At 37.0% G+C, this 21,144-nt stretch overlaps 1 protein-coding gene across 3 annotated transcripts in view; it reads left to right on the forward strand.

Annotated features, from left to right (window-relative positions):
• The window catches only part of nrg2b (neuregulin 2b), an 85,169-nt gene that overhangs the window by 37,842 nt on the left and 26,183 nt on the right, over nt 1-21,144 (forward strand). For all 3 annotated transcript variants that reach the window (XM_088344479.1, XM_088344477.1, XM_088344478.1), the window contains 4 exons: nt 6,085-6,247; nt 8,618-8,736; nt 12,374-12,497; nt 19,030-19,088. In XM_088344479.1, coding sequence (XP_088200605.1) covers nt 6,085-6,247; nt 8,618-8,736; nt 12,374-12,497; nt 19,030-19,088 — 465 coding nt within the window. The remainder of the gene's footprint in view (nt 1-6,084; nt 6,248-8,617; nt 8,737-12,373; nt 12,498-19,029; nt 19,089-21,144) is intronic.

The following is a 21,144-nucleotide window of genomic DNA, read 5'->3' on the forward strand; positions in this document are numbered from 1 at the left end:
TGAGACAAGAGTGTTTGGGATGTGACATGGAAGACAACCAACCAGCAAGGAACCAAGGAGACAGAATGTTTAAATAGTGACGAAATAGGGTCGTGATAAGAGATAAACACACACAAGTGACCACAGCCGCGAGGAAGGAAATTAAGATGAATAAAGTAGAGAAATGAGAGAGATGGAACCTGGGTGTCTTATTTTGACAATATATATTTTTCAGTCATTTGTGCTTGTTTAGGGTAGTATTTAGCTCATGAGGCTTTTTCTATCCATCTGTCTTTTTTTCATTCATGAGTTAAGTTATTTCAGGTATTAATGAACCTTTGGGCCGGCAGTAGCTCAGGAGGTAGAGCGATCGTTTTAGGATTAAGGGATCCCAGTTCGAATCTCGGCTTGTCCGTGTTACATGCCGAAATGTCCTTGGGTAAGACAATGAAACCCCAATACCCCCAATAAGCAGGTTAGCGCCTTACATGGCTGCACAGATCACAGCCGCTATTGGGAAATGTGAAGCACAATGTAAAGCGCTTTGGGAAGTCATTGACTTGAAAAGCGCTATATAAATGTAGATCATTTCATTTCAATACTTAGGCAATGAGTAATCATCCTGGTATCAGTCCGAAAGAAAGTACTGTTGAGCATTCCTTGTAGGATACTCTGTGACTGAACTTGAAGTACAGTCCATATTGACAATATTTGACTTTCATGGGATGTTTATCCTATGTGATTTTTATTTATTTTGTGCACACTGTTCTATTTTCTATTCATTTTTTTTTTTTAGCAAAACGTATCAAATTTGTGACAAAACTATGTTGGCGCGTACCTTTTGTTGCAATTTCCATTTGATACGACATAATTGCCTTAAATAACTATATCATATAAAAACATATATTGACTGATATTAAATAGTGTAGAATATGTGTAGAATTTGTCCAGACTTTGTCCAGACTTACAAATACCTGGGTGTGCAGCTGGACAACAAACTGGACTGGACTGCCAACACAGAAGCTCTATGTAGGAAAGGGCAAAGCCGACTTTACTTCCTCAGAAGGCTGGCCTCCTTCAACATCTGCAAAAAGCTCCTGAAAATATTCTATGAGACAGTAGTGGCAAGCGCCCTCTTCTATGCGGCAGCGTGTTGGGGAGGCAGCGTCAAGAAGAAGGATGCCTCTCGTCTCAATAAACTGGCTAGGAAAGCGAGCTTGTTGTGGGCAAAGAGCTGGACAGCCTAACAACAGTAGCTGAGAGACAGGCACTGAAAAAGCTGAGGTCAATCATGGACAATCCATCGCATCCGCTTCACAGCATTATCTCCGGACAGAAGAGCAGTTTCAGTGACAGACTGCTGTCACTGTCTTGTACTACGGACAGACTGAAGAGATCTTTTCTTCCTCATGCCATGAGGCTCTTTAACTCCACCCGGCAGAGTAAAGGCCCACATTAAACCACACCACCTACATTGGATATTACCGAATCTTACTGCATTATGTATTCTGTGTAGCACTATTTAGTTACTCTATATAACATGCTAAAGTGGGCATTTGCACGTCACACTGGGTATTTGTATATTGTATTCTTTTGGCTTTATTATTGTATTGTTCTCAGCTCAGGGATGCTGCTGGAAATGTGAATTTCCCTTAGGGGATGAATAAAGTATCTATCTATCTATCTATCTATCTATAGCAACTGTATTTGATTTCACTGACTGCGAAAGTGAGCAGCTGCCGGTTTCAGACAGTTAAATTTGAATAGGATTCTTTTTTCTCTTTCATGAAAGAGTTATGCTTTATTCCTCCACTGTTGCCACTTAACAGGTTATCAATGTATTCATATAAAGCAGGGGGTCTCCAATGTGATGCCCGTGGGCCCAGGGACAGCAGAGCTTCCCGCATACCTGTTTCGTCATTGTAATTTTCCAGTAAAATATTTTCTTTTGTGGTTGACTGAGTTTATTTAACTAACCTGGTAATAACATAGGATTAACATGATAACTTACAGCAATTTTAGCAATGCATATGAAACTTAGCAATAAGCTTGAAAAGGGTTGGAGACTCCTGATACAGAGCATGGCCTTAATTTGAGTTAGAAAACAGGGGATTTCATACAGAAAAGCAGTAGGAAAGTATCCCATAACAGCGCATGAGCATCTGATCTTACAATCAAGTATATATTACTACAACAAACAAATCACTCTGCACCCATCCACCCGCTCATATGACAGCAATGCTATTCTCTTCTTCGGTACTGCATATTTCAAGGCACAGGCCATAAAAAGAAAGGCAGCATCTGCTCACATTCAAATGATTTACTCTTGAGTGGGAATTAGACATCGCTTGTGTCTGTAAGAAAACGACATCTTTCATGGCAATGGCAATTGTGTTGCAAGTTGGAGAATATTGTCGTGTCCTATAATTACGCTTGACAGCTGCTTTTTGTTGTGATGATAACAAGCAAAAAAACAACAGGACATGACAGCACAATCACAATAATGATAATCTGTGTTATATATTATTTTCTCGCTTCACAGAGAAATGTTTTGTGGACACACACACACACACACAAACAAATGATTTTTTTTCTTTAAAATGGACTATTAAAGGTATTCTTCCTGCACCGCAGTCATCCACAAACTTCAAAAAAGCCACCTACTGAGTCAGTATTGGGATTTACAAAAGATTATATTGGGCTCCAGAGGGGTCTCCTTTTTCAGCTCTGGTGTCTATATGTTGTAAAAAACTGCCTTGAATTTCTGACCATTTTGGTGCGCAATGCAATGGCGGGCTATGGATTTTACACCTAGTCCTTCAGCTCCAGTCTGAATTAGCTATGTGCTGTTTGTGAACGAACCAGTTCTATTAGCCAACTCTTGGCTAATAAAATTTCACGTTTAATTATTTGTACTCAGGGGGGGAAAGGTGATATTGGCCAACATCGGCCCCTGCCGCACGCTTTCTCTGTGGGACGGGGTTATGTGGAAGGCCCCATGCCGCATGACACATAAAACATGTTTTTGTAACGAAAATATTAGACAAAGAAAAAAATGACAGCTGGATACTTAAAGAAAAAAGTCAGCGAGAGAGAAGCTCAGCCGGACACGAATGTACAACCCGGCCCAGAATTCAAACCAGGTCAGGCTTGGGTTCCGGCTTAGGATCTTACCTCTTGGCTGAAAGGGACAGACAAAATGTTCCTACTTGCGAAAGGCTTGCTCGCTTTGGAGTTGTCTAAACTTTTGCTATTAAATCGACTCAACATATTTCCTCGTGCAGCTGTATCTCTTTAAGTTCAACTGCAATTAGCGCGATCGCTTTGGTGGATTACCACCAACTAGCCAGTGTTGGTCACATTATTTTAAAACGGTAATAAGTTAGTCACTACTTATATAAAAAAGTAACTGAGTTAGTACCTAAATTACTCTATAGTAAAAGTAACTAGTTACCGAAAAAGTAACTATTTCCGTTTCTTTTGAAAAAATGTTGTACGTCAAAGAATTATACATTTTCTGAGCAGTATTTGAGACAGTTGAACAGAGAAAAACAGATGGTTATGTTAGAGAAGCTTGTAGTACTTATTGTACCTCGCCAGCAACAGATTTATCCTACACTTGAAGGGCAACAAATATAAACAGTACACATTATAATAACATAACAATATAAAGTGACTTTAATATGTTAAATGGGAAAAAATGGGAAATAAACAAAAGAAAAAAATACAATAACAAAAGAAATACATAGAGCTAAAAAAAAGAAAAAATGATAAACCTGACAATTTTATATAATTTAATTACAATATTTGTAAATCTACAAAGATATATAGAGTACAATTTTAACTTTTTTATGCTCGACAAATTTAAAGTAAACAACAGCATGTTGACCAATCATCTGAGAAAATAGGTATCTGGAGACAACCAGCTGTTGAGTCATTTTGCTGACTTCCAAGAGCCGGCTCATAGAAAGGTTTTTTTTTTTTCGCAAACAACACAAAACCACATTCACCAGTTTGCCTTTTATTCAGCATTAGGAAATACTGTATCGTAATTGCTACCCAACTATACGATAGTTGCTATATTAAATGGTGACATGATTAAATATACGTGATGTAAAGAATTTGCAGGAGAGAAGAAAACCATCAGGATTTTTTCTGAAGGCTTCCGGGTAGATTTTGAGCCTAGCAACAACTAATGCCTGAAATGTGATTGTAAAATCTTAAACATGAAAGCATACATCTGGAAGCAGGGCAATTAGGGAGAAACATTGTAGGGAAGCTAAGAGACTATTTTAATCTATTTAACAAGTATTGATAGACAAAATATAATTATTATCACATAATTCAGATATTTTTAGGCTAGCACAGAAAGCCTTGCAGGCCCTCATGGCCCGCTACCGCTGCAACGTGAAGCAATAATAAGTAGGACAAGACTTGATTAAGAAAATTCAATTTGCAAGCTGGGCTTTTAAATACAAATTTACAAGGCGAAAACATGAGATATCAGACCGTACCCACTAGAGATGCTGACTTCCCTGCAGGAGTCGGCTGTAACAAGTTTCGGGAAAACTGCTGACATCATCAGAGGGCATGCAAGGCGCTGGCCCCTGTGAGGACAAATTTGAAATGTGATTGGTTAAAGAAGCAGTCCTCTTGCTAATATACTTTAAGTTACATTGGCCAGCACTATTGATCTTGAATGCGCTGGGAAGATTAGATTGGCACAGTGGCAGAAAGAGGTTGAAATATGATTTGGCTTTGAAAAAAAAATGCACAGCCTGTAAAAGAAGAAAAGATCAATTAACAGAATTTCATTTTAGTCCTAGCATGCCCAGAACTTTCACGCAGTGATGTGTGGTGAGGTCCGTGTCTGGTTAGGCAGACAGATTTGCAAATAAATGAACCTACATCATAATTATAATTTGATTGGCAGAGCAAGAAAGTAACATATAAACTGCGGAATATAAAAAAAATGTTTTATTTTTCTCCATCTCCAAAAACTATGCAAAATAATGTTTTATAAAAGCATCAATACAGTAGATAGGGAACTCTTTATTAGTCCATGCAACAAGAGAAAACATCATGGATGGCTTGTCTTGCTGTTATTTTACGAATACTATCACTAATTGTATCTTTTGGGGCTAAAGTGTATAACCAATCAGAATACTTGGTCTTACTCCTGCCCTCTACCTTGAGGCTAGATAATTGCGTGCCTCACTCTGAATGCATCTGGAAATATAATACATACGTTATCAATAATAATAATCATAATCTAGTGTGAAAATAATGACATTTTGAAAAAGAAAATCCCCAAATTGTGAAGGTAAATGGGAAAGTACATTAATATTAAATACAGGGACCCTCTATCATAAACTGTTTTACTTTTCTACATTTCTCTACTTCACGGGTTTGCATTGTGTATTGTGTTCTGTATTTTCATTGGTTCAACAGTACTTAAGATAGAAGTTATTGTTCAAACATAAATACTTGTATACAATATAAAGTCATTTTATTATTTCAACCAACACTTAAAATAAACAAGACAGTAAACAAGTTTTTACCTTTAAATGTGATACATTCTACAGTATTGGGGCAGCACGGCGGGGCAGTGGTTAGCGGGTGTGCGGCACATTTCTGAGGTCATGGGATCAAACCTTCCTGTGTGGAGTTGTCATGTTCTTCCCGTGCTTGCGTTGGTTTGCTCTGAGAACTCTGGTTTCCTCCTACATTCCAAAAACATGCATTTCAGGTTAATTGGGCGGTCCAAATTGTCCCTAGGTGCGAATGAGCGATTGAGTTGTCTGTCTCTGTGTGCCCTGCGACTGACTGGCAACCAGTTCAGGGTGTCCTCTACCCACCGCCCGAGGATAGCTGGGATGGGCTCCAGCACCCCAACGACCCTACTGAGGATAAGGGGTGCAGATAATGGATGGATGGATGAACAGTATTGAATTGGATTTTGAAGGGATTTTGCCAATCATGGGTTCATTTTGCCCACTGTAAACCACAGATTACTGTAAATATAATCATATATTTTTAACTTTATATTTCCATAACAACAGGAAAAAACGAAATAGTAATTAAAATGTGTTCTTTTTTGGCCAGCCTCTGTTCCCAAGCTGCGAGTGATGCAAGGCCAGTCCCTGATGGAAGGGGACAAACTGTACTTGAAGTGCGAGGCGTCAGGGAATCCGAGCCCTTCCTTTCGCTGGTACAAAGACGGACACGAGCTTCAGCGAGGGAGAGACCTCAGAATAAAAACCAACAAGTGAGTGCGTCTAAATTAAAATTGCAAAACATTCAAATTTCCTCCAATCCTCTTCTTAAATCACAAACTGAAAACAAGTGGAGTAACTCGAGCACAGACATCACTGGAGGACAAACAGGCCAGGAAGTAATAAATCCTTTACTACAATTAATAGATTGACGGAGAAATGAAAGAGGGAACAGTCAAAGCCAACACCTCAAATAACTTTGAGTGTACGTTCATATGAAGGTTCTAAAAATAATAATTTGATTTTTCACAATGTCTTATTACTGTGTTATTTCTAAAAACACATAAACACTTGTTCACATACACACATATGGGTGTCGAATGTACCGGGTACACCAAAATGGCCAGTTTCAAATTAACACTTAAATGTCTGAGTATGTGTCCAGTCACTCTGAGTTTTTCCAAGAATTCAGACGTTTCAAAGTGGCATATTTTTACACTTCAGGTACCCTACTGATGTTGCTCCAAGAATTAAATTTTGAATATAGTATGTATACGGTTTAATATGAAAAACACCCATGAAAGCCTATTCAACACATTTCAGTGTAAAATGAATACTTACGGGTGTTAGTTAAATATATAGTTTGAATTTTAAACTTGTGATTTTGCTGTGTACTTTTGAGTTCAAATACCTATGTTTTTTGAGGTTAATACATACACTAATGGATACAAATGTATGCACTTTACAAATTGCTTTTTTTTAAATTTATAATCTTGAGTTGAAAAAGGTTTATGGTAAAGTAAAAAACATATCAATACAATAAGTGATATCATTAAGAACCCCCAAAATAGCTTAAAAGATTATTACAGGTTAGTTGCCTATATTTAATTTAAAAAAATTCCCAAGTTTTTCTAGTGTGTAAGAAAAATGGAATTCTGAATACTAGTTTATTAAAAGAAAAATTGAATAAATAATCACAGGGGATGCACAAAAAGGTTGCCCCCAGCCCCCCAAAGATGACTGATAGAATCCCAACAACAAGAGCAATAACAGATGACTTTTTTAAAAACTCAATTTTACATTAGATCAGAAAAAAACACTATATCCAATATGTGTCTTTATTTTTGTTGTTAATTAAAATCACATTAACAGCTCAAGTAAATAAAATATGTTTCTGAGAAGTAGTGTTTGAATGACCAGAGCTTGAGCTTATCAATCAATCCATCAATACTTGTCAATGTATTATACACAGATATTCTTTACACATTTATGAAAGTGATGCCGTAGAAGTACAAAATTATCACATAAGTTAAACCCATTTTTCTACTCTATGATTAAGATTACCTCAAAGAGACTTCCCAGGATACTGGAAAATCCAAAAAGTGAATCTTGATATGTCAGATTTTCTTATTCTGTTGTCAGATATTTGTGTTCTTTTTAAATAATGTATTTTGTATTTGCCCATATTTTACGTTATTGTTATCTTTAAGTATATTTTCCCCTTAATTCTTCCAGCTACAAACAGCTACGTCTTGTTAAAGTTATATGAATGAAATGAAAACTAAATATCTTATCCATTGTATTTTGTTATAATTTGACCTTTTTTCCTTTTTATTTTTGTTATTATAATTATATGTGTCGACAGGCTATATTCACTATCAATGATGTGCAATGAGAATTTTGTCTGGTGAGGCACAGTCGGATTCACACAAAAATGAAAACACATCTTATTAATATTTGGTAGGCATAAAAGAAAGCACTATATAAACTGGAACATAGAAAAAACATTTTATTGTCTTACATAACTTAATAAAGTCTAGGTGCTGCTCCTTTTGAAGAAAAGCATCACAGGTGGTGCTCTTTTATGAATAAATAGTCCATATAACAAGAAAACCCCACCCAAAAACTTCCCAAACTTGTGAAGTTTAGTAAAAAACATTTTTAATTACTGAATAAAACCCATTTCATACATTTTTATTTTAGATTCCCTTGATGGCAGGTGAGGCAGAGCTTCACTTGCATCCCCTGACTGCATGTCACTATTTACTATAATCACATTTAGGAATGGTTGACAAAACACGTGAGAAGTCAGATTAGATATTTTTCTGTAACAAGTTTTTCCTATTGGTTCTCTTCTCTTAAACAATATAAGGAATAAATAAATCCAATCACTAAGAAGAATGGAACTCTGAATTTTTTCCCTGAATTAAACTGAAAACAGTGAAAAGGCCATAATGACGAGTAAAGATAATGATGAACACATTGCATGGGAAATGCAATCCTGGCATGTAATAGACTCTTCTGCCCATCCAGTAATACACAAGGCATTTCTAACAATATGTGATCAGATATCATTTTAAGAGTGACACACATCCGTTCCTTTGCTTCTCCCATCTTAACGTGTTTACCTTTTCTGTTGTAAGAAAAAACTCCAAGGTGCTGATCAGTCGAGCGCGTGTGGAAGACTCTGGAAACTACACCTGTGTGGCTGAAAACTCAGTTGGACAAGAAAACGTCACAAGTATTATCAACGTGCACATCTGTAAGCATTTACCTTTTGTCATTCATCCTTGAAACATGGTCTTGTGCAACTGACAATGTACCGTAAGTTCCGGACTACAGATCACACTTGATTAAAACCCACACGGTCAAATTTGAAACCAGACCCAATTTTGTCTTTGTATAAGCCGTCGCCTGTCGCCAACCGCATTTTGAATCATGTATCTACGCCTTTGGCTGCAGAAGGCCAATGGCGCCCTGCACCTGCACAACTGGTGCAGTTTTCAGCTGCTTTGTTTTTTTTTAGTTCTGCTCCCAGTTGTTTACGTCACGTGTTTGGAACATGCGACCATTCAAGATGGCGGTTACAAAGACAAGCATACATTTACTACTGCGCGAGAAAAAGCACTGATGAGTGAAAGGGCCAGGGGAACCATACAAATGTGGATGTTGCCTTTGTGTTTCATTCTCTTGTTATCGTTCCTCAAGGAATAAGGGAAATTTCAGCGACTTGACATTGACGCCAATTAGAAAAGTGTTTCTGACAAATAATTTACACTGTTGTTCAGTTCGGATGTATAAATTGAGGACTTGACTTGTAGGTGAAAAGGTTGAAATATCATGACTAGGTGGTATATATTCAATTGAGTACTAAACTATTACTACAAGTTGCTTATGTCACGCTTTTTTGGAACATGTAACCATACAAGATGGGGACTACTAGAACGATTACAAAAACGAGCACGTATTTAGTTCTACGTCGAAAGAAAATGCGAATAAGGAATGTCCCGTAAGATGTGAGCCATATAGACCCAGATGACAGTTGCAGGGCAACAATCCTATGGAGAATAGTGCTAGATTACAACAAGTCAAGTCATGTTTATTTGTATAGCCCTTAATCACAAAGAGTCTCAAAGGGCTGCACAGACCACAGATTATTGCAAACCACAGACTATTATGACACCATTCACTCTGGGTGTCAATATTCAGAGCAGTTTTTGAAAAAAAATCGTTCTTTTCAGAGTTAAGGCGCAAGAAGTTGAGTGACATCCATTCTTTTATCTCAGTGAGGCAGGCTTCCAAATTTCCACAGTTTAGTGTGGCAGATTCCTCCATCGGAAGATATAGTTTTTGTGTATAATCTGCGTAGCAATGGAAACTAATATTATACTTGCGAATAATATCATCTAATGGAAGCATGTAAATGCTGAAAAGAAAGGGGGGCAAGTACTGAACCCTGCGGAACACCACAGGTAACACTAAACGGCTCAGATGTCATTTCGCCATATTTAACACAGTGCGTCCTATCTGAGCGGTAGGATCTGAACCATGAGAGGACGGTTCCTGAGAGACCAATCCATTTTTCCAACCCTTCTAGTAAGATATTATGGTCCACAGTGTCAAAGGTAGCACTAAGGTCCAGCAGCAGCAGCAAGATTGAGGAAGCGCCTGAGTCCATTGCCAGTAGAAGATCATTGGTTACCTTAATCAGGGCTGTCTCAGTAGAGTGGTTAGACCTGAATCCTGATTGCATAGATTAAAAAAGAATAGAAAATAATTCAGCTGCTGTGCCACAACTTTTTCAAGTACTTTAGAAAGAAATGGTAGGTTTGACACAAGTCTATAATTACATAAGCTTTCTGGGTCAGGGTTGGGTCGTTTCAGTGTAGGTTTAATAACAGCGGACTTTAAAGCTGCTGGAAATACACCTGAGGAGAGTGATATGTTTATGATATTTAGAACTGAAGGTACAAGGACCCCCAAAAGACCATTAATCAGTGAACCCGGAAGCGGGTCAACCAGGCAAGTAGTCGGTTTGGCCGTATTCACCACCTGTTTAAGATTATTAAGTGAAAGATTACTAAATTGTGAAAAAATCCCTGGACAGCCACCATGTCGCATATGTATAATTTTCAGACCTTTAATATGTGACGTATTTACATGGTCAAATTTGTGTTTTTTGTGCTGATGTCTTTGGTTGTTTCCGCCATATTGCATTCACTTCTCATATTTTCTCGAGGATGAAAAGAAAATACAGTGACCTGACAATGACTAATGATACGGCAATGATAGAAACGTTATTTGCTGTCCAACTTGAATGTATAAATTGAGGACTTCATTTGTGGGTAAAAAATGAATATACCAGGAGTACATATTCAATAGTTAATTAAGCACCGTTATGTATTTTTTGAATAATGTTGGTAAAATCATCTTCTAATGTATCCTCTAGAAGGGTGGCATAAATGTTTTCAGACATCACTGTTGTGTTTTTGTATTTAGATCGCATGTTTCGAGTTGCCGTTTTCCTCTATTCCCGCACACTGGAAGAATTTGGTGACTAAGTGCCAACCAACATTATCAAACACGTTTGATATTTGGCACCATTAATGCCGTGACGTTTCTTTCCAAAAAGGCCCGTGCACACAGTAACAGAAGTTGAGATTAATTGGACCTCTAAGAACTAATCAATTGTTTTGACTCACAATAACGGAAGCAGTGATTAATCATACAATATGATTGGACTTCTGTGAACTTCTCATTTATTTTATTGGTCTCCTGTTGCTGGGCAAAGAAAATAAAGTGAAATGAACTACACCATAGTTAAAGCCACAATGTTTAAAATTTAGCAAAAAAAATAGCTGCTTGTAATCCGGTGTTTTGCCGAAACGTCTTACTCTGTTGAGACTTTTTACAGTTGGCTCACCTGACTGTAGCAATTTGGTTTTCTTTGGATCAAGTAAAACAAGGAACACTGAAAATTATTGCAAAAATAACTTGTACTGATGATATACAACGAGGGTTTGCATGCATACATACACTGTGTGATTACCATAGACAAACACAGAAAAACACAACATGATTAAAAGCTATGTCAGTAAATAGTATTTTGAAGCAGTGAAAGTCAAATCTGACTAAATTAAAACAAAAACCATAAGTGCTCATTGCCGTTGTGTTTGGGCGTGGGTATGCGCTCTGCATTGGTAGGATGCCTGGAGGGATAGGAAGAAATTTCAGAAAGACGGACCAAATTGCATTAACTTGTAATCGTTCCTCGAGGATTTAAGGAAATACAGAATGAGAACATAAAATTTTAATGGATAACTTCTACAGGTGGCCGGAACAGCGGCTGGGTTGTTAGCGTACATATTGAATTGAACGAACACCCCATTTTCGTCCATTTATGCATTAGATGAATAATATTGGGGAGAACATTGACTTATTTCTCCTATAGATGGGCGCCATAAATGTTTTCAGATGTAATTATGGTGTTTGTATTTAAAGTGCATGCGTCATGAAAAAAGGCAAGTCGCTGATTTCCCTCTGTCCCCCAAACGTCCGAATGATCAAACATTGCGCCGTTTTCCTTTAAAAAATTAGCCCCAAAACCCGACTGATTTAAATAACGGAGGTTTCTAATCATCATACAATTATGTTGGACCTCTGTGAACTCTTCATTCATTTTATTGGTTTAGAGTTGCTTAGAATAATGTTTTTCGCACCCCGGAAAATAATTAAATGATACGCCACGCTGTAGGTAAAGCCGCAGTGTTTAAAATGTGGGGAAAAAAGTAACAACTTGTAGCCCGGAAATTAGGGTACTTTATTCCTGGAACCCCACACTTGAGGCTTTTTTTAAGCTAAGAATACAAAATCTAACCTATGTCCTGTTTACTTGATAGTAAGCACCACCACTTTGCCCCTGGGCGTGAGTCACGTGCGGCACTGCAACGACACTGAAAAGGCATACTGCATCAACGGTGGCGACTGTTACTTCATACATGGTATAAACCAGCTTTCTTGCAAGTAAGTAGACCTATCTTCCGTTCCCACCATGAACACTTGCCAGATCTTTCCTTTTTGTCCTCGGACTTGCTTTGCGTGGTTCTTTTCTTTGTCCTCTGTCCATTACTTTAATCATGCCTACAAATCCCCGCAGCGAGCCCATTACACTGATTGTATTAAATACAGAGGAGCATTGAGATACACGTGACCCAATTTACGAGTTTTTCGTAACACGAGAAACAATTCAAAGCAAGATCATTTAAAGGGACACCACAGCAGATATTTGCCCACTAGATGTCACTATGATATTTGGTAACACCAAAAATGAGTGCTACACAACACAATAAATATTACGGACTGTAGAGACTCAAAGGTGGGTTAACAGGGGTCATCAATGTGGTTACCAGGTCACCCCTGTGGAGCACTAAATAATTTATTTAGTTGTATTAATTGCCATCAGGATTTTTCTTGGATTATTCTACATGAATTTAACAACTTTAAAGGACATGGTGTATTATTGGATTGCTAGATGTGTATTCCAACTGAAAACCAGTGCTACAAAGCACAAGGAAGAATACAAACTACGTAGACTCAAAGTGGCCAAAAACCTCACAATTTTTCTTTTCATTTTTGCCAAGCCTTTCTTTGGGTCTTTTTTATTTGGGGGTACCCTTAACAGCACGATGGCAGACACTAAGTAATATAAAATGAATACAAATTTCTTGACCTATGAGTAGTTAAAAAAAAAGTTCATATGATACTTGATGTATTTTTCGTTGTTCAAACAGATTTTTTTAACTAATTAAGTTATTTACCACTAGGAGGCACAGGATAATGCACACTATCCTTTTAAACTCTTTAATAAATCTAATATACAAAATGCAGTTGATTCAAAAATATCCCGATGTTATTTTTCTTGGTCATTTAAAAAAAAAAGAAAATAAATCCAAACGATGTGCATTGGTATATTTCAGCTTATTATTGATTATATTACATGATACCAAACACTTTCTGCACTGTAATTGTGAAAAGTGTATAGTTTAGTAGACACTCAACATAATGAGAGAAGGCATCAATAGATTTTGAACTTGCAAGGAGAACAGGGAAGAACGATACAAAACCTTCAAATAAGAACATTCCAACCTGTTCAAAAAGGTCATCCTCCGAGCCCTTTATTTTTTATAAAATCTACTGGGTTATAAATAGCAGATCAGCCCAAAGTGGTGTGGAAAATCAAAGAACATCAACATTCTTGACCGATATTGACAATGACATAAACAGTGTATAATTGTCAAAATAATGGAGAACAGTGCAAAACAGAAGACAAAAAAATTAACACCAGTGAGTCAAAGTTACTAACAACTGTGTACAATAACTAACAACCTTGTCAACTTCAGCAAACTTATTTGCAAAAAACAAAAACAGTTAGCCTAACATTACTGTGGACAATACTGAATTGACTGCTGGAAGTGTTTGCACAATAAATTAAATTCCTAGGTGGTTGAATTATGACTTTGACTAGTCCGTCCGGAATGAATCGCTTGTCCAGCAGTCAATATAAGTGTGTATTTCCTGCTTTTGAATATTTGAAAGATTATATAAGACTTACAGTCATACAAATACTGTGCCTTTTTGAAGAGTACAGAACTTTAATTTTTCTCAATTTTGTTACAGACTTCCTTCCTTTCTACCTTCCTTCCTTCCTTCCTTCCTTCCTTCCTTCCTTCCTTCCTTCCTTCCTTCCTTCCTTCCTTCCTTCCTTCCTACTCACACGCTACATTGGGTATTTATGTATTATATTCCTTTTACTTTATTATTGTTTTATTTTCAATACAAGGATACCGCTGGAAGTGTGAATTTCCCTACGGGGATGAATAAACTATCTATCTGTCTGTCTGTCTGTCTGTCTGTCTGTCTGTCTGTCTGTCTGTCTGTCTGTCTGTCTGTCTGTCTGTCTGTCTACTCATCTACTTTTAATCACTTTATAACACAAAGGGTGTGCTATTGGGTCCCAATAGCGAAGCTGTGGGTTAAATCATTGAATATGACCATGTCAAAAGTGTCAGCACGATACTGAGCCCCTACTTGGTCCCAATGCTGTTTTGTCAGTCAATGAAGCGGAGAGAAAGTGTTCTCTGTTTTTCATACAGGGTGCATTTCTTGTACACTAACTGGAGGTTGAATCCTGATTTTCTCATCAGTGCAATTTGGCAGAAGGGTTTTTGACAGGTTGGGCGGGCCGGTGCAGCAGCGGAGCATCTCTGAGACTCACCTGGCGGAGTGACAATTCAGTGGCAGAGCATCAATCTAAACCTTACGCCTGCACCGGCCGTGTCCAATCCCTGGCACAGGCTAGACAACTGGTCGAAGGCAGTGTATATCATTCATTCAATAGCAACTTTCAAACCGCTAAATCTTTGTATTGTATTTTTTAAACCATCTGAATGGGCTGCAAGTATTCACACAATAAATTAAATTTCTAGGTGGTTGAATTATGACTTTGATCAGTCCATCCAGAATGAATCGCTTGTCCAGCAGTCTTTATAACCATGCATTTACTGCCAAATAAACATCTAGTACAAACGTAAATATTATTAGACAATAGTATCCCTTTAATAAAAATGAAATATTTTTGAATGCAGCAAATGTGAGAAATTTCCTAGTAACAATGTAAGATCACAAAACAAGACCAAAAACTATTTTATTTTGTCAAAAGTACATGTTTGGTGATAAGGATCTTGTCCTGGATGATAATTTAACCCTCCGGTAAGGTTAGGGTTGTCCCTGACCTGTTTTGAATTTTAAAAGCATAAAAAACTATCGAGGCTTCTTGATACTGTTAAAAGTATCTACCAGTATTTAAAGGAAATTAAGTTACATTATAAAAAATTTTAATTGAATTTGTTTCATTTGTATTGTTAGGGTCAGTTTTGACCAGGCTAAAAAAACAATAATATAAAACACTAACTACCAACAAAATTGAAATCATGAGCTGACTGTCAGTCAACACAGAGAGAGCCAGGCACTCTTCCACTCATGTGAGCTTTAGGGGATTCTCATGTTTATATTTTTCCAGTAGATCAGCACAAAAAAACACAAAGCCTTGTCGAAACTTGTAAGGTCAATTCATTATAGAGCTGGTAGTTTGCAGAGTAAATTCCAGGTGTTGGTGTACACAATCTGTGTGTTGCTACGTGTTCAACTTCTGGGATGGGAAAAAGTATTTGGACAATTAAAAAAAGAGCGGAAGAGAGCAGTTCAGTATAAAGCTTTTATTGCAAAGTTACAAAATAAAGAATCTAAACCTAGTAGACCCTTGGCTTATAATTAAGATAAAGTCATCATTGAAACAAGCACTGAAAAATGGCTGGCCATTATTGTATAGGAAAGGGGCCTGGGTTGACAACATGGAAAATTAGACTTAACAAACCTGGGATTTTACAGGCAAAGGCAGGGAGGGACATCTTTACAAGAAACATTTGTTTAGACCGAATCTAACTGGAATCTGTTCTGAAAGGGTTTGACAGATTCAAGGCCAGACTCATGAGAACACCCGATAGAAACATTGCCGGTAAAGTACTGAAGAAAGCATGATTTGAACAGCAAGTGAACACAATAAGTGAATACTTCATTTTAACATGTTGGTAAGCATGACATGTTTTTTTATAACAACTAAATGAATGACGTGATTATGAAAGTATTGATATGATGATTATATAATGCCTGTGTTAATAATCTAACACGCATAACAATGTCACTTAAGACATTTCAGATGAAAGCACATCAGGAGACTTTGGCTTCAAAATCTGGGAAGCCCGAGATGCCAAAACCAACTACATACAGAATTTACAGATTTACACGGATGACGCAACAAGGGGCATCACAGAGAGAAATAACAGGAAAAACATGTGGTCTTTGTTACCACCACGAGTTATGATATTTGACAAAAACCTCTGAGAGGGAAAGTTACCATAGCGGGAACCTTAAGGGAAAAAAATGAGAGTCTTATTTTACAGTTTCTTTATATAAAAATTGAGGGCTGTACCAGAAGGAAAAGGCCCGCAGATCCACACCAAAAATACCAGACAAATTATTTTCATGAATAAAAAAGTCTACCAAGGTCCACAAGAGATGAGGAAAAATGGGATAATGTATTGTTGTTTTTAGTTTATTTTACAGCTGATTTAAGTTGAGTTGCCACTGACCCGCTAACATGGGCTGTTTTACCTAAAAACTAACACAAGAAGATTGAATATTATTTTTTATAAATGAACAATAATCCTGTTAATTTTTATAAGCGTAGATTCTTTACACATTTGCAACAGTTCTTGTTCTTTCGGTTATGAGCCCCGGTTCATGGCCATAAGTGAGCATAGGACCGTAGATCAACCGGTAAATCGAGAGCTTTGCCTTTACGAAACTATTTTTAAAATTTTGTTCCAAACAGTGCGTGCTGCGGACGCTCCTTCGGGCCGTAATTTAGCATAGATATGCATCCAGTCAGCTGCCAGAAATCGCAGGTTGGAGTAAGGGAAAACAATAACAAAACTACTTTTCTACCTAAAGTCTTTGCTGGATGAACACTTCTGGTTCAAGCCACCTAGAGGATTTTACGATTAGTAACGGAAAATAAAATAAAACATTTTTTTCCCTCTCTGAACTGTCTCCTGTGCTGAATGTTTTTTTTAATTTTTTATTATTGTTCCACACGCCTTCTCCTGGAAGATTTCCGTACCGGGCATTCTAAACCCAGCCAACTCCAGGAGAATTGCAATTTCTGGTCAAGATAGTATCAATTGCTGGAAAAAATGGCTCTATTAAAATGCTGTTCAAGAAACTCCTTTCCAACTCAAATTCACTGTTTTTTTTGCTCCTTTTTATTCTGTTAGTGTAATTCTGTTTCTCTGTCTTTCTTCCTTTCACCTATTATTCTTAATGTCATAAACCTGTATAAGTATTAAATTTGCATATGATTCTAATTTCATGAGTACTTGAGAATGGGTGTCCTGTTATAAATAATATATAGGGTACATGTTACAACGACAGTAAACTAAGTGTAAGTGATACGTTAATTCTGTTTTCAATTACTCCTGCTGTCAGTTTGTTATTTTGACTATTATTCCTGTTGTTTGTTGTCAATATTGACCAATCATGTTGCTGTTCTTTGAGACCCATACCCTTTAGGCTGGATCTGCTTTCGTAACCTTGGACATTTAATAAAATGAAAGGTTTCAGGGTAGGGCCTTCTCATTTAAGGGCTTTGTTCTCTTGTTTTTGCAAGTGAAAAATATATTCATGTCTTCTCTCCTTAGTTTGAGTGTCTACTAAACTATTAACTTATCAGTAAGTTTCTAAGTCCCTAAATTGCATTAAAAGCAAATTAAATATAATTAGCAACATAGCCAAAGCGTTTCTCAAATGAAAAAAAAACCCTCTAGGTATGAAAATATCTTAAGCACTAACCCTGTATAAATTCCTTTCACCCATATTTGCTTTTTGGCTCACCAGCAACGTTCAATTTGGTTTTTTTTTGCAACGTCAATGCTAAAACGCAAAGCCACACAAACCTTGACACTACAGTACTTACAGCATAAGAGAATTAAACTTAACAATTTTTTGATTTTTTTTTTTCAAATTAGGAGCTAGCCATATTGTATTATGAGTTTCAACTTATTACATTGCTTTTATCCTGATTTTGTTTGATCATTTATATAAAAAAACAATATATCGTCGCTGCTAAAATACTTATCTCCATTTTTTGTCATTTCTTATTTTTGTCTGAATGCAAATAGAATGCAAAATAGGAAAAAAAGCTTAAAATCAATACGATTTCATGATTCACTCGAAAAAATTAAAATATAAGTTGCACCGGTCTGCATGTATATCCATTCAAAAATGCATATCACCGTTGCTACTCTAAAAAGACTTACATTATCTAGATTTTCTTTGTTGCTTTGTATTTTGGCCTGAATTGAATGAAAAAAAAACAAACATTTTCCCCTCTTGTATGGCCGCGGTATCGGATTATTCGTTTTCTGGCAGCTTGCAGCAATATAGACTTCCCCAGCAAAATCTTTCCATTCCAGATTGTCACCCAAAACCTCAACCTTGCTTACAATTAAACTTAGTGGTTACTTCATGTTGGTTGCAGTAATTAGGTTGTGCCTAATGAAGTGAGTATGCACATGACATGTTCACGAATGTGTTTATATGTAAATGTAAGGGTTGGTCGTTTGCCACCGTTCCAAACTAGACATCCCATGATGATCATGACTACGATGATGCCTTTACTGTATCATTGGCGTGAAATGTTGATGTAACATTATGCAGGGCATCCTTTTATCTGTACTTGTTGGATTGTGTTGTTTCTAATTCAACATTATCTGTGCTTTCTTGTGTCTCCTTCCTCCCCCCTATCTCTTCCTCTTTTCCTCGTGTCTGTGTTGGTGTTTTACTCCTAAAATATTCCCGGTATGCCCCCCGTGCTCCTCTCGTCATGTTTAACCCCCAACCCTTTTCTTGCCCCTACGTACCCTGTTTTCCCCCCCATCAGGTGTCCGAATGACTATACGGGGGACCGCTGTGAAAACTCCGTCATGGCCGGTTTCTACAGTATGTCCATTTGCTTTTGTCCGTCTCCTCCCACTGAGATGCCGCATGACACATTTTAGGGGTTGCAAATACTGTAAATACAGTAAACGTGTGTCTGCATGTTGTGTGCCCACTCTGTTAGCCAGCGACGTGCGGAAAGTTTTGTGTCTGGTGAGGCACAATTGGATTTACAAATAAATGAACCAACATCCCATTTATCATTTGATTGGGAGAGCAAGACAGCAATATAAAAACTGTAGCATAAAATAACAAATCTTATCTTAGCTTATCTTATAAATGAAGACTTTGTGGTGCTCATTTTAAACAAAAATATTAATGGATAGGGCTAAATCTCCATTATGAAAAAAGTCCATGCAAGGAAAACATAATGACTGGATGGATTGACTTTCTGTTAACCAGCTAATACTAGCACTAATGCCATTGTTTGGGGATGATGTGTGCGCCAAATTAGAATCCTTTGTCTCACTATAGCCCTCTGCCATGAAGAAAGAGAATTGCGTGCCTCACCCTGCATCAGCACTAATATCACATATCAGTAATATTCCAAATACACAGTGTTCCAAAAAATGAATATAGATTTTATCAGCTGTTAATTAAAGTATGTATTGTTTCTTTCCTGACTGAACTCAGTCAAACGAGAGATGGCACTCAGACTCGACTTTAGAAAAAGGAAATTCAATCGAAAATACTTTTGGATTAGGGTCATTTTTTTATTTCCACTGTCATTGCAACATCAGCTTTGGTCTTTGTGTCCCATTTCTGATTTTGACATTTTGTCACTTGTTTGCACCCACATGTTTTTGTTTTTTACTTTGTTTCATTTCATTTTCACTGTCATTGCTACCTCTGTTTATTGTTTTTTGTTCCTGGTTTGGACATTTTGTTAGTTGCTTCTGCCCACTTGTTTGGTTGTTAATTTGTTCTTTGGATCTCAATTTCAGGTTTGGTTTTGTTAGGATATTTTATTGTTTTGTGAACCCTTTTTTGTTTGTCACTTCAACTCTTTTTGTTGTTCAATGCCATCCCTGTTTTTGAGTATCCCTGCCTCAGTTCCTGCTTCCCCCCTTTTGGGTCCACCGACAAAAACTGAAAACTGGATATATGAAAACGCAGTAGAGCTGCACAGTTCTGGGGGGTTAACAAAGAACCACCCACTCGATTTACCATCACTCGGATTAAAGATACATTTGAGGATAATGCAACGGTTCACTACCTCCTTCAGAAGCGTTCCGGAAGACCACATACATCTACAAGACAATAGATTACCAGAAACCTTTCTACAAAGTCCAAGTACAACATTTCGAGCAGCACTTGAAACGATGCAACAAAGATTCAAACTTATCCACAAAGATTATGTGGAGTGATGAGGCCACATTCAAGTTAAAATGTTTGGTTAAAAGACCCGATTGCACCTACTAGGGGCATGAGAATCCATGTTATGGGTGACCGTGGTTTTTAATACACCAGGAATTATTAGCGTTTTGATACTTTCAGGACAAAAACAGAATACAACTCCTGTCTTCAAAGTCAAGTCTGGCTGCCATCACTGGATTCAAATTGTTCAATCTTAAAGAAAAAAAGAATTGAGTTATCAGCTGCTAAAATACTTATACATTTACGTTACTCTGTAAAATTTGAAAATTCCGCTATTTAGAAAAAAAAAACAATGTCAGAAAATTGTAATGATTATTGAGAAAGAAATTTAACACAAAAAGTATTTCACCATTTAAAATATTTTACATTTTAAATCCCCATTTGTATCTCCCTGACAGCACGTCACTGCCACTACCGAACTCCTCTGGTTGACACTTCCACTTGTCTATTTTAAGACATTATCTCAGAATGTTTCAATTGTTTACATTTGATTTAGAAAAAAATATATATATTTATTGTTAAACTTTATGGAAAAGACCGATGACCCTTTGGTGCTGCCAACCAATTGATTCAAAACTACGAGGGATCCTTGTGTATGGTACAAGACACAAATCCTATCAAATGAGACAATAATTTTTCCAAAATATGGAAAAAAATGACCAACATAAGATTTTTTTCAGTT

This window comes from Urocampus carinirostris, chromosome 9, assembly GCF_059441175.1.
Source record: "Urocampus carinirostris isolate Australia breed hairy pipefish chromosome 9, RoL_Ucar_1.0, whole genome shotgun sequence".
In the NCBI taxonomy this organism is placed as follows: domain Eukaryota; kingdom Metazoa; phylum Chordata; class Actinopteri; order Syngnathiformes; family Syngnathidae; genus Urocampus; species Urocampus carinirostris.